This window comes from Chrysemys picta, chromosome 1 (assembly GCF_011386835.1).
Source record: "Chrysemys picta bellii isolate R12L10 chromosome 1, ASM1138683v2, whole genome shotgun sequence".
In the NCBI taxonomy this organism is placed as follows: domain Eukaryota; kingdom Metazoa; phylum Chordata; order Testudines; family Emydidae; genus Chrysemys; species Chrysemys picta.
The window spans coordinates 132,640,939-132,666,917 of record NC_088791.1 but is presented as its reverse complement, the minus strand read 5'-3'; the positions used below and the strand labels follow the sequence as shown (position 1 = coordinate 132,666,917).

The 25,979-nt window shown below is 44.4% G+C and overlaps 1 protein-coding gene across 2 annotated transcripts in view; it reads right to left on the bottom strand.

Annotated features, from left to right (window-relative positions):
* Positions 1–25,979, bottom strand: part of VWF (von Willebrand factor) — a 247,614-nt gene that overhangs the window by 131,348 nt on the left and 90,287 nt on the right. For both annotated transcript variants that reach the window (XM_008165463.4, XM_065570815.1), the window contains exons 19-21: positions 17,246–17,349; positions 5,911–6,049; positions 4,433–4,567 (exon numbers count right to left, since the gene is read on the bottom strand). In XM_008165463.4, the coding sequence (XP_008163685.2) occupies positions 4,433–4,567; positions 5,911–6,049; positions 17,246–17,349 (378 nt within the window). The remainder of the gene's footprint in view (positions 1–4,432; positions 4,568–5,910; positions 6,050–17,245; positions 17,350–25,979) is intronic.

The following is a 25,979-nucleotide window of genomic DNA, read 5'->3' as shown; positions in this document are numbered from 1 at the left end:
AGCTTTCAGCACTTCCTCACAAGGGGTACTCATCATTATTAAGAGCTCAAGGTAATGGGCTACACAACAAAAGCCATTTGCAATGCACAACAATGGCTATATTGACCATATTAATAATACCCCCTACTTACACACAAATAGATGGCACTCTACATAGATTAGATATCTACATATATACAGATGCTACTACTTTTATTATATAGAATTCTCAAAACAAACATTAAAGACTAACAGATTTAGTCTTTAAGGTGCCACCAGACTCCTTGTTGTTTTTGTAGATACAGACTAACACGGCTACCCCCTGATACTTGAAAACAAACATTGTGTAATACTGGCCCTATCCCAGCTCTCTGAGGTTTAGTGCAATATTTAGATCAGGGGTCGGCAACCCATGGCACGCATGCCAAAGGTGGCATGCGAGCCGATTTTTAATGGTACACTGCTGCCTGCCGGAGTACCGCTCAGCCCGCTGCCAAACCCTGGCAGCAGGCTGAGCCAGACCCTGGCAGGCAGCAGCGTGCCATTAAAAATCTTGCCCGACCCAGCCGGATCTTCTCCGCTGCCCCCCCCCCCCCCCCGTACTACTCTCTCTGAGGGAAGGGGGCAGAAGCAAGCTTGGGCCTGCCGGCTGCTGCCGTCCAGCAGGCTCCACTGGCAGCCAAGCTTCCCCCTCCCGCCTCTTCCCCCAACATGCTGCATTGAGTCCTGCCTCCTCTCCCTCCCTGCCGCCAATGGCCCTTGCGAGGGAGGGGAGAAGAGCAGCCCCAGCGCCCTCGCTGCTCAGACCGGTAAGGAGGTGGAGAAGAGGCAGGTGGGTAGGAGCGGGGCGTATACTCCAGCCCCTTGCCGTGAGACGCTCAGGGGGCTGGGAGCACCCCCCTGATCCCAGCCCTCCCCCCCCCAGCCCTCTGCCCTGACCCCTGCACCCCCCTTGCACTCCAGCCCCCTGTATGCCCTCATGAACCCATCCCTGATTCCTGCACCCTCCACACATACCCAGCCCCCTCACACCCATGCCCTGACTCCTGCACCCCCTCACACCCCCCCAGCCCTCTGCCCTGACCCCTGCACCCCCCTTGCACCCCAGCTCCCTGCATCTCCCCCCACAACCCCCTCCCTGACTCCTGCATCCTCCACACATACTCAGCCCCCCCACGCCCCATGCCCTGACTCCTGCACCCTCTCACATGCCCCCAGCCCTCTGCCCTGACTCCTGCACCCTCCACACATACCCAGCCCCCCAAACCCACCTGCCCTGATTCCTGCACTCCCCACACATACCCAGCCCCCCCAGACCTCATGCCCTGACTCTTGCACCCCACACATCCCCACCCCCCACCCTGAGCACCAGGTTGGCAGCAGGCTGAGTGGGGCCAGTGGCTGGGACCCCAGCTGGCAAGGGGGCAGCAGCCAGAACCCCAGACCGGCAGCAGGCTGAGCGGGGCCGGCATTCAGGACCCTGGCTGGCAGGAACCAGCGGACAGAACCCCACACCGGCAGCGGGCTGAGCTGCTAGACCTGCTGCTGGTCTGGGGTTCTGGCTGCCGGCCCAGGGTTCTGGCTGCTGGCCCCTTGCCAGCTGGGGTCCCAGCTGCCGGCCCTGCTCAGCCCGCTGCCAACCTGGGGTTCTGGCTGCCAGCCCCTTGCCAGCCGGGGTCCTGTCCGTAGGCCCCGCTCAGCCCGCTGCTGGCCTAGGTGAACGGAACCCCAGACTGGCAGCGGGCTGAGCAGGCCAGCGGCTTAAGATCAGCATTTTAATTTAATTTTAAATGAAGCTTCTTAAACATTTTGAAAACCTTGTTTACTTTACATACAACAGTAGTTTAGTTATATTATATATAGACTTATAGAGAGAGACCTTCTAAAAATGTTAAAATGTATTACCGGAACACAAAACCTTAAATTAAAGTGAAGAAATGAAGACTCGGCACACCACTTCTAAAAGGTTGCCGACCCCTGATTTAGATGGATGCACAGCTAGAAGGGGCATTCATTTGTGGAGAAGAAGGAGGACAGAATTTTCCTGAAAAGAATCCTTTCATTCAAAATCCAGTGTTTGTTCTACTTCTGTTTTCTCTTTGCCAGCCCACTACAATTTGGACCTGGCTCAGCCAATCTTTCCCCTGCCCCTCATTTAAGGAAATGGCGATCCCCCATCTCCCTTACTGCTCTACACATTGTTTTTTTTCTGCTCACATTTGGGTATTTTCTCTTCTAAATAATCACAAAATCAGTCTGTGTTTGTCTTTCCAAAATTTAGACAAGGATCAGAACTGGTCAAAATAGAATTGAAATGTTAACCTCAGTCACAGATTTATTATGTTTATGGAGGCTCCTTGCCCAAATCATGAAGTAGTAAACTTCTGACCCTGAGAAGTGGCAGATATTAATTGTTTCAGAAGAGGAATATAAATGACCTCATGCAGCATTTTAACACCTCCTGGGATAGTCACACCCAGGTACCTTGCATAGTTCTTGGACCACTTCAAACTAGAAGCTGCCTTCAAAACAACATCTTCAAACATCTGATGCAGCACAGAAGCATTTTGACATTTGCTAAATACAAACTTCCAGTTTTCTATTTGTTTTACATCTAAGCGAATTATAGTAATTTTTATATATAATAAAAAATTGTCAAAATCAAAATGAAACATTTCAATTGACCCAAACTGAATTTGGAGGAGGATTTTTGGGTTCTCAACATTGTTTATGATTTTAATTTTTCTTCCAGATTAATGACAAGAAAATGTTTTGCTATCTACAAATTTTCATGGGACAGGAAAAAAACATTTCTTGCCCAGCTGAGAGTTGAGAGTTTAGTCGGTGTTGTGTGGGTAATCTGCAATGCAGATGAAATACTTATGGGGGCAGATTTTCAAAAGAACCCAGCACCCTCTCTGTTCACAAAAGTTGCTGCTGGATGCTTAGTTCTTTTGAAAAATCTAGCCACGTATTTAGGTGCCTAAATGGAAGGTAGGCTTTTTAAAAAAAAAAAAAACGCTGGTGCTGATTGTCATTGCTTAGCCCTCTTGCAAATTCTGGCCCGCGTGGCTGACCCCAGTGCCAAGAACAGCTTGTTACTTGTGCACACCCAAGGGAGGTTTCCCTTTAGTTGCAATAAGTAACAGGACTGCTCTGGGAGCTGAAATGTCCTGTGTACAATCCCCCCCCAAGCAATCCTTGTGTCTGAATGGACCACACAGAGATGTGATCAAGAAAGGTTATAGGTTATGTACTCAGTGCTTTGATGTAAGCCACTCCCAATAACCTGGAACATAACAGTTCGGAGGTTTAAACCAAGTGAAAAGCTGGTTCGATTTTGTGCGTTAAACCCAAAACAAGACAAATGTTGTGTGGTTTCATGTTTCTCTCTGAACATTTTTGCAAAGATCTACTCCGGATTCCAGGACAGAATACAGTACTTCAGAAGTTTGGGTAATTGTAACTCTATAACTCACTGGAGATCTGTAATGTACGAACACAGAGACATTCCTGGCTGTTACAACGCCCAAGGAAAATAGCTGAAACCTGCCCTCTGGAAAGGTTATTTCCTGTCATGGAGTGGGGTGGAAGGTGGGAACAGTTCCTGGTCACTTTTTGACAGTGTGTAGGGAAGGCGGAGGAAGAGGAATCCAGTCATCTGGATTTTCCATCTGACATTTGTTTTAGCATGGGGAAGGAAGCTGACATTTGCATCAGCTCCTGCAACATGCCTAGTCCTTCATATGACTAAATTAAACCACAGTTTTACTAGGTAAGGGACAGACATTTCTTGCAATAGCTATGCTTGAAATAGATTTATACCTTAAAGTATGTAGAAAGACAAGGGAGGTACAGTCTGGTACTGCCCCATTCAAAAAAAAGAGAAAGCAAACTCAAAGTAAAATGAAATGATCTCCTTGTCATTTCTCTGTGCCACTTGCAGCTTTTTGTTTAATGGAATGTAGCTCCTCCAAATGAAGAATCCATGATGAGGGCCCAGGCTGCATAGAGCATTTTCCAATAAGGCACTCAAAAGAAGCAACAGCAGCAGCACTCCATTTAACAGCCTGGCAAAGGACTGAAGGGCAACAGCAAAATGCCTTTAATTAGCTGGCCCATGATGGCTAGTTAAAGAACCCCACCTAAAATTTGCTTTATAGGTGCTACCTCCTGCAAGGCAGGACTTGCAGAGATTCATTACAGCAAAGCAAAGAAACACATTTAGCCCCACGAGTGGAATTGTATCATATACTCCCAAACAATTCATCACAATTATCTGATGTAGGATTTACATTCCCCACACACTGTGTCACTGGCATGTTCATTTTATTACATGGCTCTTCAAATATCAAAGCACAGTAGAAGGTTCATCCCCCATGTTACAACCCATCCTGAAATACTGGCAGACCATTTGTAGAGGAAGAAGGAAGAGAAGCAGACGAGTACATACATTTCCATTGAACAGCTCTATCTCCCCATTGTCAAACAGAATGGTAAGCCTTTTAGTGCACTTTTCTCCAGTTAAGCCACATCCCTCATTTGAAATGAGAACTCGAAAGGTTCCAGGCTCATCCTCACAGTAATCCTATTAAAGGGAAACAAATGCAAGGGGTCATTAATAACAGGGACATTTGAAACATACCGAAAAACACCTGGGGAAAATGCAAGTCTGAAAAGCTGAACTCTTTCAGCAATGTGGGGCTGCTCAGACATTTGTCAGCTTGCTAGTTTCTCCACTACTCATACATTTTGTCCTGACCATAGAGGGAGACAAAGGCACACTTGGCCAGCATGTAACATTTGCACAGATACTTTGTAAAGAGCTCTTTAACTATAAGGGTTTCAGAGGCAATGTTAACTGTGCTATCTCAGGGATATACAATGGGTGCAGTGTTTATCAGTTTTATGTACACAAGAGAAGGCAAGATGTCACAATTCATATAATGAAATAAAATGAAACCACATCTGGGTTATGAAGTGGATTTTTATTTCTGTAAATACAAGAAACATGATGTAGTGTTTCAAACATAATGTTTGGACACTGATGATTGACGTTCTAATTTTTGTGTCTGCCACAGGCTTGCTTTGTGGTCTCAGACAAGATCTTTCTTTTCTTCATTTCTCCATCTGTACAATTAGAATAACACCACCAACCTACTTCACATGGAGGTGCATGGCTTAGTTCATTAACATTTGTAAACAGTGAGATTCATGGAGGGATGGTACTATGGAAATGCAAAGTATTGTTATCTTTTAAGAATGGATCTATTCAATATTTGGCCAGATTTTCATATATTGCCCTCTGCTTTTGCAGTCACATATTTACACCCACATTTATTTGCATGTGTAGCTGCAATCTTCAGGCCACTTAGATATCTAAGTCTCTGATTTGTTGGAGCAATGAGAGATTTAGACGTGTGTGTTTACACACACACACACACACACACACACACAGAGAGAGAGAGAACGAGAACCCCCAGAAAATAAGTTGTTTCAGATCAGCTTGACACACGCTGGTGACTTGAAAGTATGAACAAATTAAGTTTAAATTCTAGAGGCATTGCGATTGAGTGTAGTTAATTGAGAGAAGGCCAGTCTTGTAGAGACCCTGCAATTCACTTTGTGGGATATCAGCAAAGGGGGGTGGGGTATCAGAGAAGAGGCTTTCAGAGAAAGAAGCCACCCAGAAACCAATAGTGGGTATTTACTAGTAGGTATGAAGTTGTCAGTGCTCCTATTTTTTCCAAGCCATCTCACCCACTGCTGAGTCCTGTGCACCTCTGTTATATATCCGGCCTAGCAATGAAGGATGTTTTACAGTAACTCATTTAAATGTTGGCTTTTTTTTCTTTGTTTATGGCTTACAAACAATGTATTTTTTTAACCTGATATGTCATTCTAATAATGAACAATAGTCTTAATTCTTACCTGAACCAACACATATTGACAGTCACCTGGAAACATATATTTCAGTCCATCAAATGTCAAGAAATGGGCTGTACCAATAACTGAGCAGGTGGCATCACATACATTATCTGTGCAGTCCCACTTTCGACCACGACACACACTGCAAGAGAGAGAACAGAAGACCGACAGCTATTACTGTTTATTATTTATATAGTGCCAAATGCGTGCCAGACACTATTTGCAAAGATGAGGTTCTTGCCTCAACGAGCATAAAACCCAAAGAAACAATACACTGAGACAAAGAAAACTGGAAGAGAAGTAGCAGCAAGCAGAGTGACAGAGCATTCATTGTGACTGTGCGGGGGGGGGGGGGGGGGTCAAGCACCCATGGGAAAGAGGGGAAGTCGGCGCCTATGCCTGTGCACCACAAAAGGTTCATGCCCTGGTCATCTATGAATAGGATTTACCTTCTGTGCTTATCTGAGTTTGAACCAGAGCAAGGAATCAATAACTGATGCTTCTGCAGAACTTTAATATCCTCAACAAAGAAAGTTGATTTTAGGTATGAAGTACAAAAACCCTAGAGAGATGTAATTTCAATAAATTTAAGGAAGACCTCTCCACCATATCCAAAACTGATATCAAGAGATCAGATCTATCATACATATAAACCACTATGGCAGGGATCACCAGGTGGTCTCTCTTTCAAATTCTTTTTCTTGGTGTTCAAGCAAGTGTTCAGTCTTGGGTAGACATGCTGTGGTGATGGTGCTAGTTTTTGGGTTACGCAAGGCTCTGTGTAAAGGCAGTAGCCCTTAGGAAGGGAGCTGTAATAGCAACAGAAGAGTTTTCTCTTTGCCTTGGTCTCTGATTAGTCGATTCTTGAGGCAGAGTTGCTTTCTGGGACCTGGGCAGTAATGCCAGGTTGAGATTCCCTGCATACTGCTTGACCATCTCTGTCCCAGGACTGGTGTAAATGTGTAAATACAACAAGTTACACTTACAATATAATCATTAGCAGGGCCGCTGACAGCGGATTCGGGCCCCAGTGAAAAAAAATTTTCGGGCTCCCCCAGCAAGGGCGGACCAGCTAAACAGGGCCAACGAGAGGGGGGGAAGCCAAAGAAGCCAGGCCTCCTTCCGGACCACCGGGCCCCAGTAAGGTGATGGGGAGAGTGGGGGGGAGCTGGGGAAGCCGGGCCCCAGGCCCCCTTCTGGATCCCGGTAGTTTGTACCGGCTTTCCACACCCCCTCTCGTCGGCCCTGATCAATAGGCAACACTGTCTCTCACATGTGCAACAAGCCCAATGGGAGAGTATTCTGAATCAGAGCAATAAAGAGAAGCACAGGTAATCTAGAGCCCAGATCATGTTTTATCTCAACAAGCTGGGGTAAAGTAGAAATCAGTTACGTGGGGAATAATCACAAGTAAATCAGAAATAGTTGTTTTAGCAGGAACTACTACTTAAGATTATACCATAAGCTACTGTAAACTATTACTGTTCTCTACTGTATATTCTCTTCTATTATCTTAATTAAACTCACTTTATAGGTAACAATTTATTTCATGAACTAACAGAGTTTGGTATAAGAAAATACAATGCACTAGAACATAAAACCCACTGTTATATGTTCCCTTTTCAGTTTCTCAGTTTTCAGCCCCTGTAAGACCAAAGTTTGAAGGAAAAGTTGTTAGGATGTTTAATTACATTTTGAGCAATCCTCTTGTGCAGTCTTCATTGACTATTTTAAGTTCCAGCTCAAATAAAGACATGTATTCCTTAATGTGATGTGTCAGCTCCTTGATTGAACAATTTTCACTCTGTTCCTTTCTGGCTTCCAGTCCCTTGCTCTCTGACAATTTCTCTATTCCTGTCACTTCACACCTTTTATACTTTAAAATGATGTCTGAATATTTTGTTTTACAGTCCTTACCATTTTCTTACTTTCACTGCAGCTCACTTTCTCTTTATTTCTCTTTAATTACAGTTTATCTGTTATTACAGCTTATTTCCTTCCCATTTCATTCTTGCTTTACTTTTCTCAGTTTTCTAACAATGTTTTTTTCTAATGATTCCTTAGATTGCTTCAGAGACTTGTTAGTTATTTTCCCTCGTTTAACTGCTCTGCGTTTAACTTTTCCTCTCACATCACAGCCGCAGGCTCAAGCTCACCCTGCTTCAACTGCCCTGGAAACCTTGGAGATCTCCAGGCTGCCCCTACCCCAAGAGCAGCTGTTTTGGGCTCCCCTTGTTTCAAATCAAAACAAACCAACCAACCAACCTTCTAAACACCATGAGGCTGCTTCTGAGCAGCCAATTTGCACTGCTCCCAATGCTCTTTTGACCCAGCAGACTCCAATACAGGTTGGGCACACAATAATTTTGTATGAGTGTGCTGACAGAAAATTAAATGTAAACGCTTCACCCAGCCAATAAATCTTATAGTAGCCTAATTTACCTAGGAATGACGACTTGGATAAGGTTTGCATAGCCAAGCGGAGGGAAAGTTTTACATTTTCTCCAAGTCTATAATGCTACTATCTGCTCCCTCCCTATGGGCCCAATCCAGAGCCCACTGAAGTTAATGAGACTTTCCATCGACTTCAGTGGCCTTTGGAGCAGGCCCTAAATTACTGCCACTCTCTGAGACATTCAAAGCCCCAGTGGGTTCCTCAGGGCCTCTCCCTGACCTGAAGAGTTACAATCTTCCAGTCAGTGAATGAAAACAATACCTTTCAACTTATGTGACTGATCTCAACCAGCCAACACAGTTTAGATTTCAAATACTGTGTACTGAATATTCTCATTGACCTGTTTGAGATCAATCCAGAGTTTTAAAATCAAAACAAAACACTCTGGAAAATCATTTGTCTAGTAAATTCTAACAACAGGTATATTTGCAAAAATCATCATCTGCTCCTGGATATTCTGAGAGCAAGAAAACAAATTGGAATGTTTCAAGCAAATTATTTGCTGCAGATTATTTGCCCAAATCTAGTGATATCCAGCAAAGTGAAAAGAAGGTGGTGTTATTCCTCCAGGCATAAATTCACTTATGGTGTAGTCAGGATCAGACTCCTGGCCTACCAATTGACTCATCTAGCTCTCTGTGGGCTATGTTTGACCTTTGTTCTCATTGTATCTGAACTCCACAATGAGAGGAAATCTACAAGGGGTTGAGAGTAGGCCTTACTCCCCTGCATGGCTGTTTTAGACCCAGGCACAGTGCAGCCTGATTAAATTACTGCATAATTGTAACAGTGCCACACTGGAGAGAGTGACTGAGCAAATAGAAAGTCTATTATCACTGTGCCCCCTACGCAGTGTTCCCAAACTGTGGTAGGTGTACCCCAGTGGCACATGAGCTTGATGATCCATCAATCCACTTCAGAACAAATTTTTTAAGGAGGTGGTACGTGAACCAATTAATTTTGGGATCCACTACAGGATCCTTTACGAAAATAAATAGATACGGGGCAAAATCCTATGCTGCACCTCCTATGCTTCGCACCCTCCCAATCCCAAACTCTTGCAAGGGCTGGACAGGGCCCCCAATGTAACTGAGATACCCCTGGAGACCTATTTAAATTACAACAGCCTCCCGAGGCTGCCCTATGGGCCATAGTACTGCCTGGAATCTCTGCAGCACTCTTTGCTGCAGCCCTACCGCAGGCATGGCCCCTATATTGTGGTTTGCAAGCGAATCCTCTGAAGAACAGCCTGTAGCCATCTGCCTCCATACCCATCCTCAGGGAGTCCTCCCCCAGGTGGATATGGGACTTTTAGTGCCACTTTACACCACTCAGACCCTTTTACCTGTCGTAAATAGGCCAGAGTGGGAGTAAGAATCTCACTCATTACCTTTAAAACAATGCATCAGTATGGATAGGTTATCCCTTCAGTTACAGACTGCATGTAGAAATACGTGCTTTCCTGAACTCCCTTATTACAAGAAGAGGGCTGAGCAGAGTGTGCTGGAGTATTTCATAATGCTGTTAGTGTTTGATTGTGGATATCCTGCTCTGCTCAGCATATCCTTTTACAAAAACACTTTTATTATCCTCCCAAGACCATTATATGTTAAATATGAAGCATAATGTGACTGGCCCTTCTTTTATTTGCAATAGTGTCCCTTTTTCCTCATAGGAAGCCAAAATAGTAGTAGATTTAATATCCAACTGATGCCAGAGGACATGTGTTTACTCTGTTTACTCTAGTGACCAAGTTTGTGGACCAAGAAACCAGGCCTGTAATTCAGCCTGCCAATGGTTTCTGTTCAGATTGTATTACTTAAGTATAATACCATCCCTGTCCAAAGAAGTCTCCCTGTTCTTAAATGCATTTCATTCTTAATGGTATTTTATCTGACCCAGCAATTTGAGACATTACCTCATAGTCTGACAGAACAATACTCTGAGGGAATGCCATTGGGCAAGACTGCCCCTGGTCAATTCTAATGTGACGGTCAAACCAAACTAGGAGATAGATGGGCTTCAGACTATCTGGCCTACCACAGGCCACACATAGTAAGAGGCCAGCCAACCTCTTTCATGCCGGAGAGTAGGAGCAGAGCCACCTTTTCACTGTGCACTGAGAGTAGCTGGTCAGAAAAAGGAGAAATCTGGTCAAGTTCGTGGTTTGGGATCATCATGCCTCACTGCTACTGTAATAATTGAACTGCACTGCTAGTCTCATATAAAAACGCAGATGTTAGTAAAAAGGAGGCAGGAAATATTCTTTTTTTTTTTTTTTTTTTTAACTTTTCTCCTTCTTGCTCATTCCTTATCTGTCTTTTCTCCTTACTGCCAGCTGTACACAGCCCTGGAGCCTGCTCCTATGCATCTATAACAGGGGTCTCCAAACTGCAGCCCGCAGGCCGGATCCGCCCGGGGCTTCCATTTATCCGGCCCTCCAACCAACAAGCAACAGCTGAGTAGACAGGAGCAGGCAGAGGGAGGGGCCGCCGGCAGCAGCTCACACAGGGCAGCAGCACAGCTGAGCTGTGCAGAGGGGTGAGTGCCTCTGGGAGCCAGTGTCCCCCCAGAAGGGGAGCCAACTTAGGGGAGAGTCGTTGCTTCAGCAAAGCAGGTGGAGGGAGAAGCAAACAGGCAGGCAGGCTGCACGCAGCTGAGCAGGCACGCTGAACAGACTGCCGGCAGCAGCGCGGGGGCTCAGCTGAGCTGAGCTGTGCAGAGGGGTGAGTGCCTCTGGGAGCCAGTGTCCCTCCAAAAGGGGAGCCAATTTAGGGGAGAGTTGCTACTGCAGCCGAGCAGGCCCGGACCCCTGCCTTAGAGTAAAAATACAAACCAGATGCTTAATTACATCTCCAATAAATGGAATAAAGAAGATGGAAATTAACAATTTCATAATGGTTAAATTTTAACTACATCACTAATAGAACCAAACAGTATTTGTGTGATACAAATGTGTGAGTTTTTAGAAATAAAATAAAAAAAAGTGAAGTGATTTTTAATGTATTGACAAATATTTTGTGTGATTTCATAGTACCTGCATCGATTAACTTTTATACCTGATTTAGAATTTAATGCAACACTGACACGGTAGAATAGTGTCGTTTTTTAATTATTTTGCATATATTTAATTTCTTTCACAGTTGCTTCGGCCCGCGAAGCCCCTTCAAAAATCTAATATGGCCCTCGTCTCAAAGTTTGGGGACCCCTGATCTATAATGCAGAAGTGCCTAATTCTCTTAGCTCACCAGTTTTACACAGGTGTAACTTCATTGATTTCAGTGGCGCTACACCTGTGAATGTGAGAGGAGATTAAAACACGTAGGATGATTTGGGGGGGCGGGGTGTTGTATGTTTTTAGCAATCAGTCATGCCACCATGCTAGTTATGTTTATCGTTATGAGATTATTAAGGGTTTCTAGATAATGCTTAAACCCTTTTCTTGTACTGACTACAGTAATAATACTTAGTTCTTATATAGCACTTGTAATCAGTAGATCTCAAAGCACTTTATAAAGGAGGTCAGTATCATCATCCCCATTTTATATGGGGAAACTAAGGCAGAGAGTGGGGAAGTGACTTGCCCAAGGTCACCCAGCAGGCCGTTGCAAATTCACATTGGTAACTAGTAGACCCAGAGGTCCTGATCCAAAGTCCCTGGAGGTCATTTGGAGTCTTTCCACAGTCATCAAAGGACTTTGGATCAGGGCCACAGTGAGTTACTGAATGTTGCTAATTAACAAGAGAGGGAATATACAACATGAAAAAGCAAGGGTAATGCATCACAGCCTTTTTTTCATTTATTTCATCAGTTATGATGATTGTATATTTGTGTCAGAACAGTGCCTAGAGACCTTGCTTGAGATTAGGGCCCCATTGTGCTAAGCACTCTACATATTTTAAGAGCCAGCCTCTGCCTCAAAAAATGTACAGTCTCCATAGACATGACAGATAAAGGGTAGGGTACAGGGAGTTTTATCCCTATTTTATAGCTGGAAAAAGTGAAGCACAAAGAGATTGAATCACTTGCCCAAGATCATGTAGGTAAGTTTGAGGCAGAGCTGGGAACGGACCCTAGATCCTTCCCGTCCCAGCCTAGTGCCTTAACATGAGATTAATTGTAGTTTAATCTGGATAACGCTTCATAGTACAGTAAATATTCTACAGTACATTTGGTGAAAACAATGAAGTCTCAGTAATATGAAACCTCAACAGAATATCTACTATTAAATATTTGGTTAGAGGTGGAGCAAGACCAACAATTTTTGTACAGATTATGAAGTGTGTGACTTAGCAAAACTCAGATAAGCATGGTTCTACTGTATCATGCTTCATAAAGATGACTCCAAATTTTGCACCAAGCTAAAGTACAGTACTGAATTCCTAGCACATAGCATAACAAAATGTCTGCCACTGGCTTAGGGTTAGAGCCATTCTGTTGCTTATGAACTAGGGTCTCCCACTTGTCAAGATGAATGTAAATGCCAAATCTGACACCTCTGACTCATATATTGTGTTTGCAGGTGTCCACATCTGGCTAAGAACAACTGAGAATGAGAACTCCTCCAATAGCAGTATAAAAAGTGAAAACAAAAGACAGGAGGATTTGACTTCCAAAATGCAGACTATCTATTCTTGGATATTCTCAGAGTGATAGTAATTTCTCACATTGATTCCTAAATGATGCTTAACTTGATGTCTGCTGAGAGCTGTCATGCAACTTTACAAGCCCAACATGTTGTTCAAACTGTACAAAATTAGATCTTGCTTCCAATTTTAGCTTAAAAATAATAATTGAAATGAGATGCAAACATGAAAAGTAGGAAAACTGGCTATTTTATGCATCTCCCACCTTCCTCCATTTTAGAAGAAAAGCATGTGTGTGTTTGGGTGTGCATTTGAGGACCATTTTTATCACTACAATTTTGCAAATACCACATCAGAAGCAAAAAGAAAAATTGCAAGAATGGAGTAATTCGGCATCTTGTAAAAATGATTGCAAAATTCAAAAAATGACTGAAAATAAGTGAAATGACTATGGAAATCACCATGCACTGGGAATTTTGTGGATAGATTTTCAAAAGAACAAAAAATCCACAATACTGTCTTCTTGCATAGTGATATTATTGCCTCAATAAAGTTGTCAGTGTAGCTGACCTCCTAAATCATCTCATATTACTAAGAACAGAAGCATGAAAGCAGGTTGTACTCTTTAAAGAAAATCAAAATCCTCTCTTCCCCCTTATTCTCAAGCATAACATTCCAGATCTACAGTGTAGGAACAACCTCCCTAGGAATCACTATGGGAAAGTTAGTATTTCCATATAAATAACACAAAAAAAGGCTACTGGAGACTAGGTTCAAATCTAACTTGTATCCATTAGGAATTTAAAACCATGTCCCAATTATAGAAACAACAGAGCTTAATCACTGTTGTTTAAGGGCCCCTACAAGAAAAATCTTTGTTGGGGAGCTGATGTTCTCTCATGTCGTTGAGAATGAACCATGAAAGCTGCTACAGAATTGGGCAATAAAAGGTCTTGGCTAAAATTTACAAAAGAGACTATATGACTTAGGAGCCTAAGTCCTGTTTTGAAAAGTGACTTGGGCACTTAAAAGCCAAGTCTCATTGAAAGTAAATGGGACACTTGGGCTCCTTGGTCGCTTAGTTGCTTTTGAAAGTGTAACATCTTAGTCTGCATTGGTCTTGTTTTCACTGCAATATGAAACTGTTTATTAATTGTGTCAGGGAACACCACATCTGGCTTCCCCAAACTTGTAGGAATTACAGTGTAGAGGGGCCTGTAGGCTAAATCACAGCTTTTTAGCTTTATTATCCTAGAAATCTGTTTGCCATGGAAAAAACACAGAATTTGTGTTGTTACAGGGAATCTTTAGTTTTTACATTTTATAAAAAAATAAAAACATGTATTAACTATTAACTTAATTTTACTCAAAGTACCAGTGTCACTAATTCAATGCATGCAACTTCCCCCTCTTCTGGCTGATTTTTGAATGCACGTTAAATTTACATAGCTAAACATACTCCACTAAACTGCTTCCAGCATATAGAGGTTACTCAACAGCATAGAGCGGTTCGTGTTTTAATGCATCTCGAATTTCACTTCAGCCTCCAGCCGTGAGTAATTAAAGTTATGAAAACATGCTAAAAACTTTAAAAATCACCCCTAAAGACCATGTCACTGAGTTTAGCAAGGACAAATTTCATGTTGATGGTAATGTGCTGTTCTGTATGCAGCAAGGCTGTAGATTACGTTCGAAGGCAGACAATTGTAGAACACATGGAAAGCACTCAACATAAACTCAATAAAAAGAAATGAAAAGGAGGCTAAAAACAGCAGGGCCATCGAAAACAGTAAAGAAACAATGCACTGTGACTGGATTATTCTATTAACTTTATTTTATTGTAATGATTGATGGCACTGGTAGGCTTCAAACTTGCGTAAAAATTGTAACTATATCAATAAAACTTTGTGTTCAACTGATACATATATATATATTGTGGCTAGGAAAACTGAAGTTCAGCATTTCATTTTAATCATGGAAAAATGCAGATTTTTATGTTATTTTATCAGACTTTTTTTAAAAAAAAATCACAGAAAACTAGGATCCCTGTTTATTATAAAATAGCAGCTACTTATTAAACAGAGGCCCAGAACAGGAAAAGGAAATGGAACCTGTAGGTGAGTTAGCATTAAAAAGCACTGAGAGATCGGTGAGAATTCTACTGGAAGTTTACATACAAGTTTGCTGCAAAATAACTACATTGGCTTTTAAGCCACACTGTTTGTTATTCTGTTGCGAGTCAGTTTGGGGACACGATTATTTTGGAATTAAAATGTCTTTTTTCAATTGAAAATTAAAATAATACCCTTGTATTTCAAAATAGGCATGTGCACACACCAGTTAGCAGGTGTGAATTAAATCTGATGTAGTTTTTTTGATGCACGTTTGAGTGCAGACAAGACCTACCACTAGAATAGCAGAGGATGCAGTAGATCAAGGTTCTGTGGGCTGAGATTTACAGATGAAAAATACTACATAAGAGTTAGGAAATATTGCTATTATTAGTGCCTTGGCATAGCAGTATCTGGAAGCCCTCAGGATTGGAATAGCATGGGGATGCTGTAGATCCATATGTAAGCACATCAGCTGATCGGGGGGGGGGGGGAGAACGTGTGTGCAGGTGTAACAAGGCTGGAACAACAAACAATGCTCTAGGTGAGGAGTGAAATGCATTGGTAGAGCTGCATGGGAACATGCAAATCCAGTATAAGTCTACATCCAGCCTGCCCAAATGGCAGACCACAGGCAAAGACTGGAGCCCTTGACACCACTGATCATGCTACTGACACCACCTAAGAACAGGCTAGCTGTCGTTGTAGCTCTTATCGTACTACTAGACAGTACCGGGTTTACCATGGTGCCGGGCCCAGAGTCAGAAGGGGCCGCGGCCAGCTCAATCCCTCAGCCGGCTGAGCTGGCCAGGAAAGCTGCTCCCACTCTTGCTCCATCCCCGCCCTGCCTCTTCCAACCCCTGCTCTGCCCCAGCCCTGTCCCCACTCCACCCCTTCCCTTGAGCTACTTCCCAAGGGAATGCAGCAGGGGTCGGGCACGCCCTGCACTCACCGGGTGGCGGGAAGTGGAGCGACCCGGCCCTAGCCTGCTCTGCTCCGCCAGCTCCCAGCCACACCGCCGGTTCCCCCCTGCCCCTCAAGTCCCAAGGCTGGGAGCCAGGGGAGCAGAGTGGAGTGGGCTGGGACTGGGACACTCCACTTCCTGCTGCCCTGTGAGCAGGGCCGCCGATAGCAGGTTCGGGCCCCCCAGCAAGGGCGGACCAGCTAAACAGGGCCGACGAGACGGGGGGAAAGCTGGACCCCGGGCCCCCTTCCGGACCACTGGGCCCCGGTAATTTGTACCGGCTTCCCCCCACTCTCGTCGGCCCCTGCCTGTGAGTACGGGGTTGGACCTGCCCTGCAATCACCAGGTGGCAGGAAGTGGAGCGACCCAGCCCCAACCCACTCCGCCGCTCGTGCTGGGAGGCGGTTTCCCCTCTGCCCCCCAAGCCTGGGGATAAGATAGAGTGGTGGTGAAGGGGCATGGAATGGGGAAGAGAAGGGGATGGGAGAAGTGGGGGCAGGGGGGAAGCTGGAGCCCAGCATGAGGCATCCCCTTGGCAGCAGCTGGGGCTCCCCTGTTAAGCAGGCTCATCGAACTCTCACCCTGACAAGCCCCACCTACCCTGCATCTGTACCACCCCAATGAGCCCCTCGCAGACACCCTCCCCACTGAGCCCCAACCACCTGCACCTGGACCCCCACCCAAATGAACCCCACCTCCCCTGCACTCAGACCCACCCTGCTGAGCCCCAAACACCTTATAGAAGAACCTTGCCAAGAAGCTGGGAATAGGCAACAGGGAATGGATCACTTGATGATTACCTGTTCTGTTCATTCCCTCTGAATGGGGCACCTGGCACTGGCCACTGTTGGAAGACAGGATACTGGGCTAGATGGACCTTTGGTCTGACCCAGAATGGCCGTTCTTATCTTCCTTTGTTCTTATGTAACCTAGTTCTCCTGAGTCCCAGAACAGAGTTCTATCCTTTAGGCCATACTGCCTGCCCTAGCCATGAATCTATGCATAATCATACTCTGGACCTAACCAGATGTGATCATGCAGTGCTGGTCAAGAGCACACCTAGCACTTTTCATTGCTATTAGTCCAACGTTTTAATGCATCCTCTTTCCTATCCCCACTTCCCTCAGGAAGTGTGTGTGTGGGGGGGGGGAGGGAATAAAACATCATTTTAAAAATTGTCAATCATTATTGCAGACTTGAAATACAATGCAAATGGCTCACCAAGTGTTACAGTCTTTGTTCACTGTCTCTCCTTTAGCGTATTCTCTTCCATTGTGGAAACATGGGCACCTCTCAGGAACAACACATTTGTTCTCATGTCGTATCTAAAAATAAAAGCCCCCCCACACACATTTTATCAGCAGTTTGGCACCTTAATATCTGCTAGTATAAATTACCAGCACACTAAAGGAAAACAAACATGAGAAAATGCAAATGCAATAGCAAAGAAGCCAAGACTATCCTGAAATGCAACCCCGTCTCCACTCTGGGGGAAAAGGTGGAAGGGACTGGACATTGGCTGAAGTTGCTGAGAGAAACCAGAGCAGTAAAATCGAACAGACCACAAGAGAACTTACTGATGAACTGATGAGAAAGACTAAACATGGGATGGGATGAAGGAGGATAAACTAAAAAAGAATGTGGCTACCATGATGAGCAGAGGGGAAGCATGCAGTGAGCTATTCACAAGCACTAGGTATCCCAAGCATGACAAGCTAGAAGGGGATTGCACCAGGAAGAAGCCAGAAGTAAAGTTAAGGCTGATTAGCAGTCAAAGGACAAACACTGAAAAGAAACCCACGGGTGAAACCGACTGGGACCGCAACCAAAGAGCATGGCTCAGGCCATTTGTAACTCTGATAAAGCAAACTGATTAGGATGGTGCCTTGCAGATGCTGGGAGTATTTGCCAGTGCTCTGCCAACTGCAGATTAATGACCCAAGGAACACTTCTCTTGAGAGGGTATTCCACAGACTAATAGATTTTATGATTGGGGAATGTGTCATTATATTCAGCCTACTTTTTTTCCTGTCTTAACATCATCCCATTATTTGTATTTATAGCTCCTCCACTTTTATACAATACTAAGTTTCTTCCTCTTCAAATACACGCACTTTGGCCAAACTTGTTCTTTTAATCTCTTTCTTGAGAAATCAGTCCTTCCAGACCCTTCAGCTATTTCTGTTACTTTTCTCTGAATTTTCTAAAGTTTAATCACAGACTTTCCACAATGGAGATGCCCACAACTATGGAGTTGGGCAAAAACCAGTGTGGGTGTGGTTTTGCTAAAATCTGGTTTTGGTTCCTGGCCTTTTGGAATACAGAATATTTCCCCTCACCAAGGCCCAAAATCCCAAAACTCACCTGATCACTTTTAACTGTCAAAGTAAAATAATCATTTTTGCGTCCTTCATATGTCTGAATTGGAAGTGAGACCCATCTAGTCTGACTGCCAGGGTGAGTCAGCAGAATATCTCTGCACTTCCATACAAGGTCCTGGAACTCGGTATCTGTTCAAAGGGTCAGCACTGGTCCCATCTATTCAATACTAAACACAGGTTCTGAAACTGTGGTCCATGGACCATTAGAAGGCCACAGAGAGCTGGCTGATCACATGGGGTATGTCTACACAATAGCTGAGAAGGTGCTCCCCAGCATGGGTAGCAGGGCCGGCTCCATCATTTCTGCCGCCCCAAGCAAAAGAAAAAAAAAAAAGAAAAAAAGCCGCTATCGGTAGTGGCAGTTCAGCGGCAGATCCTTCGCTCCTAGAGGGAGTGAGGGACCTGCCGCCCCTGAATTGCCGCAGGTGCCGCCCCAAGCACTTGCTTGTTAAGCTGGTGCCTGGAGCCGGCCCTGATGGGTAGATGGACATGCACTAGCAGTGTGGCTGGGGCAACACAGGTGACTACTCAGGTTAGCTGTCTGAGTATGTACCTGAGAAAAATGACTGGAAGACAGAATATTTTCCTGAACATAAGGGAGGCTAAATAAGCCAACTTTTCTCTTTCAGTTTGCAATGGATGGGAATGGCCACATTAGTAATACACTTAATATAGTATCGTCCATATCAGTGGAACAGAAATGATGAATAATATACTTGAAAGTCCTGTAATAAAGTCAGTGCAGCAGAAGGAAAAGGAAGCTGAGATGTGGGCAATAAGGAGGAACGTATCCCACATAATGTGGTTCACGGTATGAAAAGGTTTGAGAATCCCAATGATAAAAAATAGCATGGTTTTTAAAAGCGGCTTCAACTAATACCGTTCAGTTTATCCTCCCTACAACTTTGCCAAGACACGATATGGTTAAAACACTTTCCAAAAGCTGTTCTCAAGACTAGGTAGTGACCTACTCTCAAACAGTTTTCAAAATCACATGTTACTTTCAGAGGTGAAAGTAAGCCAGTACGGTCTGGTACGGCGTACCGGCAAGAGCCAGTACACCGTGCCGGACCGCACGGCTTCCGCGGCGGGGATTTAAAGGGCTCTGGGCTCCCCGCCACAGCAGGGAGCCCAGAGCCCTTTAAATGCCGCCCACAGCTCTGGCGGCCTGGCTGGGGCCGGAGCTGCGGTGGGGATTTAAAGGGCCCAGAGCTCTGCAGTGGCCGGAGCCCCGGGCCCTTTAATTTGCCCCTGAGCCTCGGAAGCTCCCAGCCACCTCTGCAGCTGGGAGCCCCGGGTTGATTTAAAGGCCCTGGGGCTCCCATCCACAGCCGGTGCCCCAGGGCCTTTAAATCTTGAGAGGCCCCGCCTCTTCCGGTTGAGGCCACGGCCTGCTCAGGACTCCGGCAGTACCGGTAAGTCCTGTAAGTTACTTTCACCGCTGGTTACTTTTGTAGTGTAGGTTGGCCCCAGAATAGGGATTTTTCAGTGTTGTTTTGTTCTTCTAAATAGACGATATCTGGCAGTTCCAGAGACAGCTACTCAGTCAGTAACATGCGTAGCTCATACGCAAGGTTTTATATAGTGTGAATCTGACACAATTTTTGGCACTTACATTTTGTACAACAGCTAACCCAGAATATTAATGCAAAGCTTTTTACGTTACAGAGGGCCTTTTATCCACACGCAGCCCAAAGTGCTCTATGGTCTTTCAAGGGCACTGTTATGTTATGCAAGTTCAAGCCCATGGAGGTCAGGTGGGGGCAGAGGTGTGATGTCCTAGAGGCATTGCTTCAGACTCAATCTCCATACCTCCAGTAGCACAGAGGGAGAATAGGCCAGAAGAGATCCCAGTTATGACCTTTGAAAAGGGGCAACATTTGCTCTCCTTCCCTCGTCTCAAAGTGGTGGTGCATAAGAGGACTGTGTTTGTGGCCCCACTCTTACCCCTTCACTTCCCAGCTCTTCTGTGGAACTTAGCACCACTGTCAGCATTAGGCTTTAGAAGGACCAAGCTAACCGCCTTGGGCACAAAAACTGGGACTGGTCAATGGTGAAGGGGTTAATGAAGGGAAGATTGGTGCATCTTCTCCTTGGCCCCTCAGCCCTTCACACACTCATACAGAGCTAGTCACAATCTACCCCTGACAGCACAGACTACAAAAATAAGTGTCATTTTGCCCAGAACTAACATGCAGCCATCGCTGGGGAGAAACGCAGCAGCTATGAAATTGTGTAGGCTGTTAAAGGCAGGAAGTGACAAATTCCTTATCCATTTGAAACCATAGGTAGGGAATTAGGGATTCAGGAATATTAATAATTTTGGCCCCAAAACCACATGATCAGAAGTTCAGTTTTTATGTCCCATCCTGAAGCTCACAGTCGAGTGTCCCAACACCATGCTGGGTCACAGGTCTGTAATGACTGAAAGAAAAATGCCACAGACTGCCTCGTCACCACATCTGTCTGTAAAGAGTTGAATTTCCCATGGAAGTCTTGCATCCAATAGTTGCTTCTCCTGTTTAGCACAGGAGATCTAACAGTCTCTCAGCTTAAGGTAGCGTGGGCATGGCTGCGTGGGGAGGTAACCTCAAGAAAGGTCAGAGGACTGTAACGAGAATAGCTGCTGTTCACACCATCTCACATATTCATTAGCAGTGCTCAGGGAGAGCATGCATAGGATTTATGTGGCTGACTAGTTGATGAAAGTTCCAGCTGGTTGGGGATGTGCGAGAAACACCCACCATTTGGCCTTGTGATTGCTTACATGTCCCGTTCTCGGTAGAAGATTTCTCAAGTCATTTTTAAAAATTAAAAAGAACATTTTAGTCTGCAAAATGTTAAGGTTCCTCAGTCCTATCAGCCACTTTATTTGTGTTTAACTGTGAACTCCTCTGTCCTGAACTTTCCCCCTGCCCCTGGAAGCTCAGATTCTCTCTTTCCACCTCTCTGTAAGCCCTTGTGCTGCAGTGGAAAGGGAGAAAAATGCCTTCAGAGGCCTTGTTTACACTGGGAAAGTACATCTTGTTGGAACAGATTAACTAACATGTTTTAACTAACACAAAGCTAAGCACAACCCATTTTTCAACCTAATGCATCTTCTTAGTGTAGCTATGGGCAGAGAGTTACTGAACAGAAAGGCAGTTCTCTCACCTATTCTTGGAGATTTATGTGTTACAGTTGTTTGTTGTCAGAGCTGAACAAACCTGCAGTGAACAATTTATGCTAAAGCTGCTCAGAAAACCCAAATCATTCCCTTAAAAAAAAAAAAAAAAATTGAGAACCTCCACCCCCCCTCCCTGCCCGTTTCCAAATTTTCCAATGGAAATGTCAGGTTTTCCATGGGATTTTTCTAAATGGAACAACATTTTGAAATTGACATATGCTGAAACAAAATGAAATTTTGTGTTTTGGTTTCAAATGTCATTTCATTTCAGTTTTTGAAAATGAAAACAATTTTGATTTTCTATTTTGAGCTTCTGGATTTTTGTCCCACTCTCCCACCCCCCCCAACCCCCGACCTCTCCCTTTTTTATATTCCCCTTTTTTTTCCACTAGAGTGGGGAAAACCCTACTTTTCACCCTTTTTTTAAAAAAACATATTTTTCTACCTGGAAACAGTTGGCAAAGCCATAAGCAAGTGAGAAAGAGTAGTGTTTTTCACAATTTTGCGTACGTACTTACTGATTTCCAATGTTAGGTAGAAAAATATAAAATTATGTGAAGAGTGGGGTTTTCCCCCATTCCAATGGGGAAAAAGGGGGGAACATAAAAAGGGAGAGAAAGGGAAGGGGGGAAACAAAAAATCCAGAAACCCAAAATAGAAAATGAAACGGTGGGGAGGGGGAAGGATAAATAAAACTGAAATTCTTGTTTCCCAAAACCAAAATATTTTAAGTAAAAAATAAAAAAAAGTTTTTTTTATTGTCAGCTGAAAATTATTATTTTTTTGTTTTGAATTTTGCAATCGGAAAAAAAATTAAAATTATTTAAATCGACATTTTCACCTGGAAAATTTCAACTTAAATGAAACCATGGGACACTTTTTCCATCAAAAAATTTCAAACAGTTCCAATTTATACGATGAATCCTTGTTCATACTGTCCTTTTTTATTATTCAAATATGTTATTCACAACTGTTCAACCAGCAATTTGCGTTAACACATTAGAACCTATGGATTGCTCTGTGGATTGCGGTTAACCCAGTTAACACGTTTTTAAGTGTGTCTTTGTCTATGCCAGGGGTCGGCAACGTTTGGCACACGGCTCGCCAGGGTAAGCACCTTGGTGGGCCAGGCCAGTTTATTTATCTGCTGATGCGGCAGGTTCGGCCGATCGTGGCCCCCACTGGCCGCGGTTCGCCATCCCGGGCCAATGGGGGCGGCGGGAAACTGCAGCCAGCACATCCCTCGCCCGCGCTGCTTCCCGCCGCCCCCATTGGCCGCGATCGGCCGAACCTGCCGTGTCAGCAGGTAAATAAACTGGCCCGGCCCCCCAGGGTGCTTACCCTGGTGAGCAGCGTGCCAAACGTTGCCGACCCCTGGTCTATGCTAAGGGCAACATTGTGTTTATCATCATATGTTGCAGTAAGCATTTGTTCTTTGTGTTGGATCATTGGTCACAAACCATATGGCACTGTGTTTCTTGATTGGATGCTTTAGGCTTTAAAAGCAAGTGGATTTCCTCTTCTGTTCATGAATTATTTGTAAGCATTCTGATTGTCTGATTAATCTATTGTGCAAATAATAAAAAGACCTTTTCAAAATGTCCACAAGTGCATTTCTGATGATAATACTTGTGCAAATATTTATTTACGCTAGTATTCAAGATACTTTTGCTTCCCACAGACATTCCTGCAAACAACAATTATTCCCCTAAAGGTTTGAGAATTAAAAGGGTCCTAGAGACCAGCAAAGTGAATTGGCAAGTCTCATTTGTGAAAAATATTCACAACTACTCTTTTTTGTTGCATTTGCTCAGCTCTACTCATCGCTAATCTGGAAAATACCAAGATCATTTAATTTCCATCCCTATCTCTGTATCTTTAGGAAAACACACTCTGGGGAGGAGAAACTGGCATCCAATAAAATTACATGGCTAAAAAGGAGCATTTCACACCTGAATGATATTAAAATCTTGTCGCCTGTGGTGAAGGCTGCTGTGAGCACAAGGTTAAGCTGGTTGCCAAACGCCGAATCAGGAATGAATCTTCCCCAAGGCTCGTTTGATTGAACCTTTGGGGTATATTTGCTCTTGCTCTAGAGACTGTTCAGTAGCATCAAGTGAGCATATCCCACCCAATCCATTTCAGGGGTTCCCCAGTGCCAATGAATCTCAGACCTTTCCATTTTCTATACCCAGGTTCCCAGCAAGAGAAAAAAAAACCAACCTGAGCCCTGATACTCTCTTTTTATGGCACAGGCTACCATGAAATAAGTATCCCTTCAGATGTTAACTTAGTCTGAAGATAGTTTCCAGAATGGAGGGTCTTGTGGGTTTTCTCACCTGCCAGAATGGAAGTGAGCAAGATAGCAAGCAACTGCTTTGAGACTGAGTTCTACCAGTAGATTGAACTATACTGCCATCTAGTGGATAAAAGGGGCTATCCCTTTTTACCAGGTTTCAAGGCATGGTCCTAATCCTACAAAGCCTAAACTCAAGCAAATCATCCCACTGACTTCAATGGGGAAGTTTGCATCAAATTCCAAGAGCTGCTTCTTCTGGTAAGAGTCTTAGGGTATGTCCACACTACGGAAACTACAGTAGCATAGTTATGTCGGTATAGCCCCATAGCATAGGGGATTTTTCCATTGGTGCAGGAACACCCCCTGCCCAAACAAACAGTAGCTACAACAGCAGAAGCACTTTTCCATTGATATAGCTGTGTCTATGCTGAGACTTATGTCATAGCTACATCTTTCAGGGGTGTGGTTTTTTCACACCCCGAACCAACATAGCTGTGCCAATATAACTTTCAAGTGTAGACCAAGGCTGATGCAGTAATTGTCTGAATGATGGATCAAAGCAGTTCAGAAAAAATAAGAACCTGTGTAGTAGCACTGGTTAAATAAAGCCACTGTGAATGACATTAGGCCTAGTCTATACTACAAAATTAGGTTGGCTGAACTATGTTGGGCAGGATATGAAAAATCCACACCCAAGTGGCATATTGAAGCCAGTGTAGACAGTGCTAGGCTGATGGAAGAATTCTTCCATCAAGCTAGTTACTGGCTCTTGGGAAGGTGTATTACCGACGCCAATGGGGAAACCATAGGTGCTGGCTTCCTCCGGGCCCAGGAGTTGCTCAACCCCTCAATCCGCCCCAGGTCCCGCCACCCACCCGCCTCCTTCCCCCAAGCCTCCACCTAGTCCCACCTCTTCCCACCCCTGCTCTGCTGAAGGCCCCGCCCCCATCCCACCTCCCCAGTCCCCAGCCCTGCCCACCTCTTCCCACCCCCACCCTGTCTCTTCCCCGCCTCTTCTTGCCCAGTTCCACCCTCCCCTGAGTGTGCCTTGTCCTCACTCCTCCCCCTTCCTCTCAGAGCCTCCTGCTTGCCATGAAACAGCTGATTGTGGCAGGCAGAAGGTGCTGGGAGGGAGGAGGAGGAGTTAATCAGTGGGGCTGCCAGCAGGTGGGAGGTGCTGGGGGGCTGAGGGGGAAAGCTGGCAGCCAGTGGGAGCTGGAGCACCCACGGAGTCAGTGCCTATGGGGGAAACCCCTCCTGTTGGCATAGGCGGTGCCTACACTGAAGTGTACACATTTCAAGTGTAGACAAGTCCTCAGTTTCAAACGTTGGCATTTTCCCCCATTGAATAATTATGACTACTTTTTTCGTTATATGAATAGCTCTAACCTGGACCTTCACCAATTCCTGGAAGCAAACCCAAATTTCACACCCATTGTGCAGATTGAGCAGATCAGGATAATTCTGACAGACTTTGGCATGAACCCAAACAGACTGCAAATCTTTGGGAGGCTCACTTACTAACATTACTATATACTATGCTAGAAGATTCCCCCTGCCCCCTTCCCAGCAAGGAAAATTAGTGGAATATTTTCAGCATTTGAAATCTGAAAAGTAGTAACACAGTTTTAATAAAGAGGAAAATGAATTATTCTTGTAGTTGAATAATTTGTCCTTGAAAGTATTGATGTGTAATCTTTCTCAATCACAGTTTTGTATCTGCCACAAAAGAGTGCTGTTGGAACTAGCCCATTGCTTGCATTGCTCACTGCTGACACAAAAGACTGCAGCTGGAAGAACAAGGAGCTTTCCTCATCCTAGCTGCAACTCACAATCTCAGCTGCTGTCATCAGAAAGCATTTCTATTTTGGAGCAGAATCTGCCCCTATAAATGCCTGATTATCAGCAAATATGGTACCAATCTTCCAAAAAAAATAAAGAGGGAAAGTGACCCTGGAAATTATTGTCTAATAAGCCATCTAGTTTCTAGTAAGATATTGGAAGAAATACTGAAAGAGAAAAGAACTATACTCACATACAAGAGAAAAAGCACCATAGGTCTATAAATCTACATAATTGCTACAAATGAAGTCAACCACTGTTTAAGAT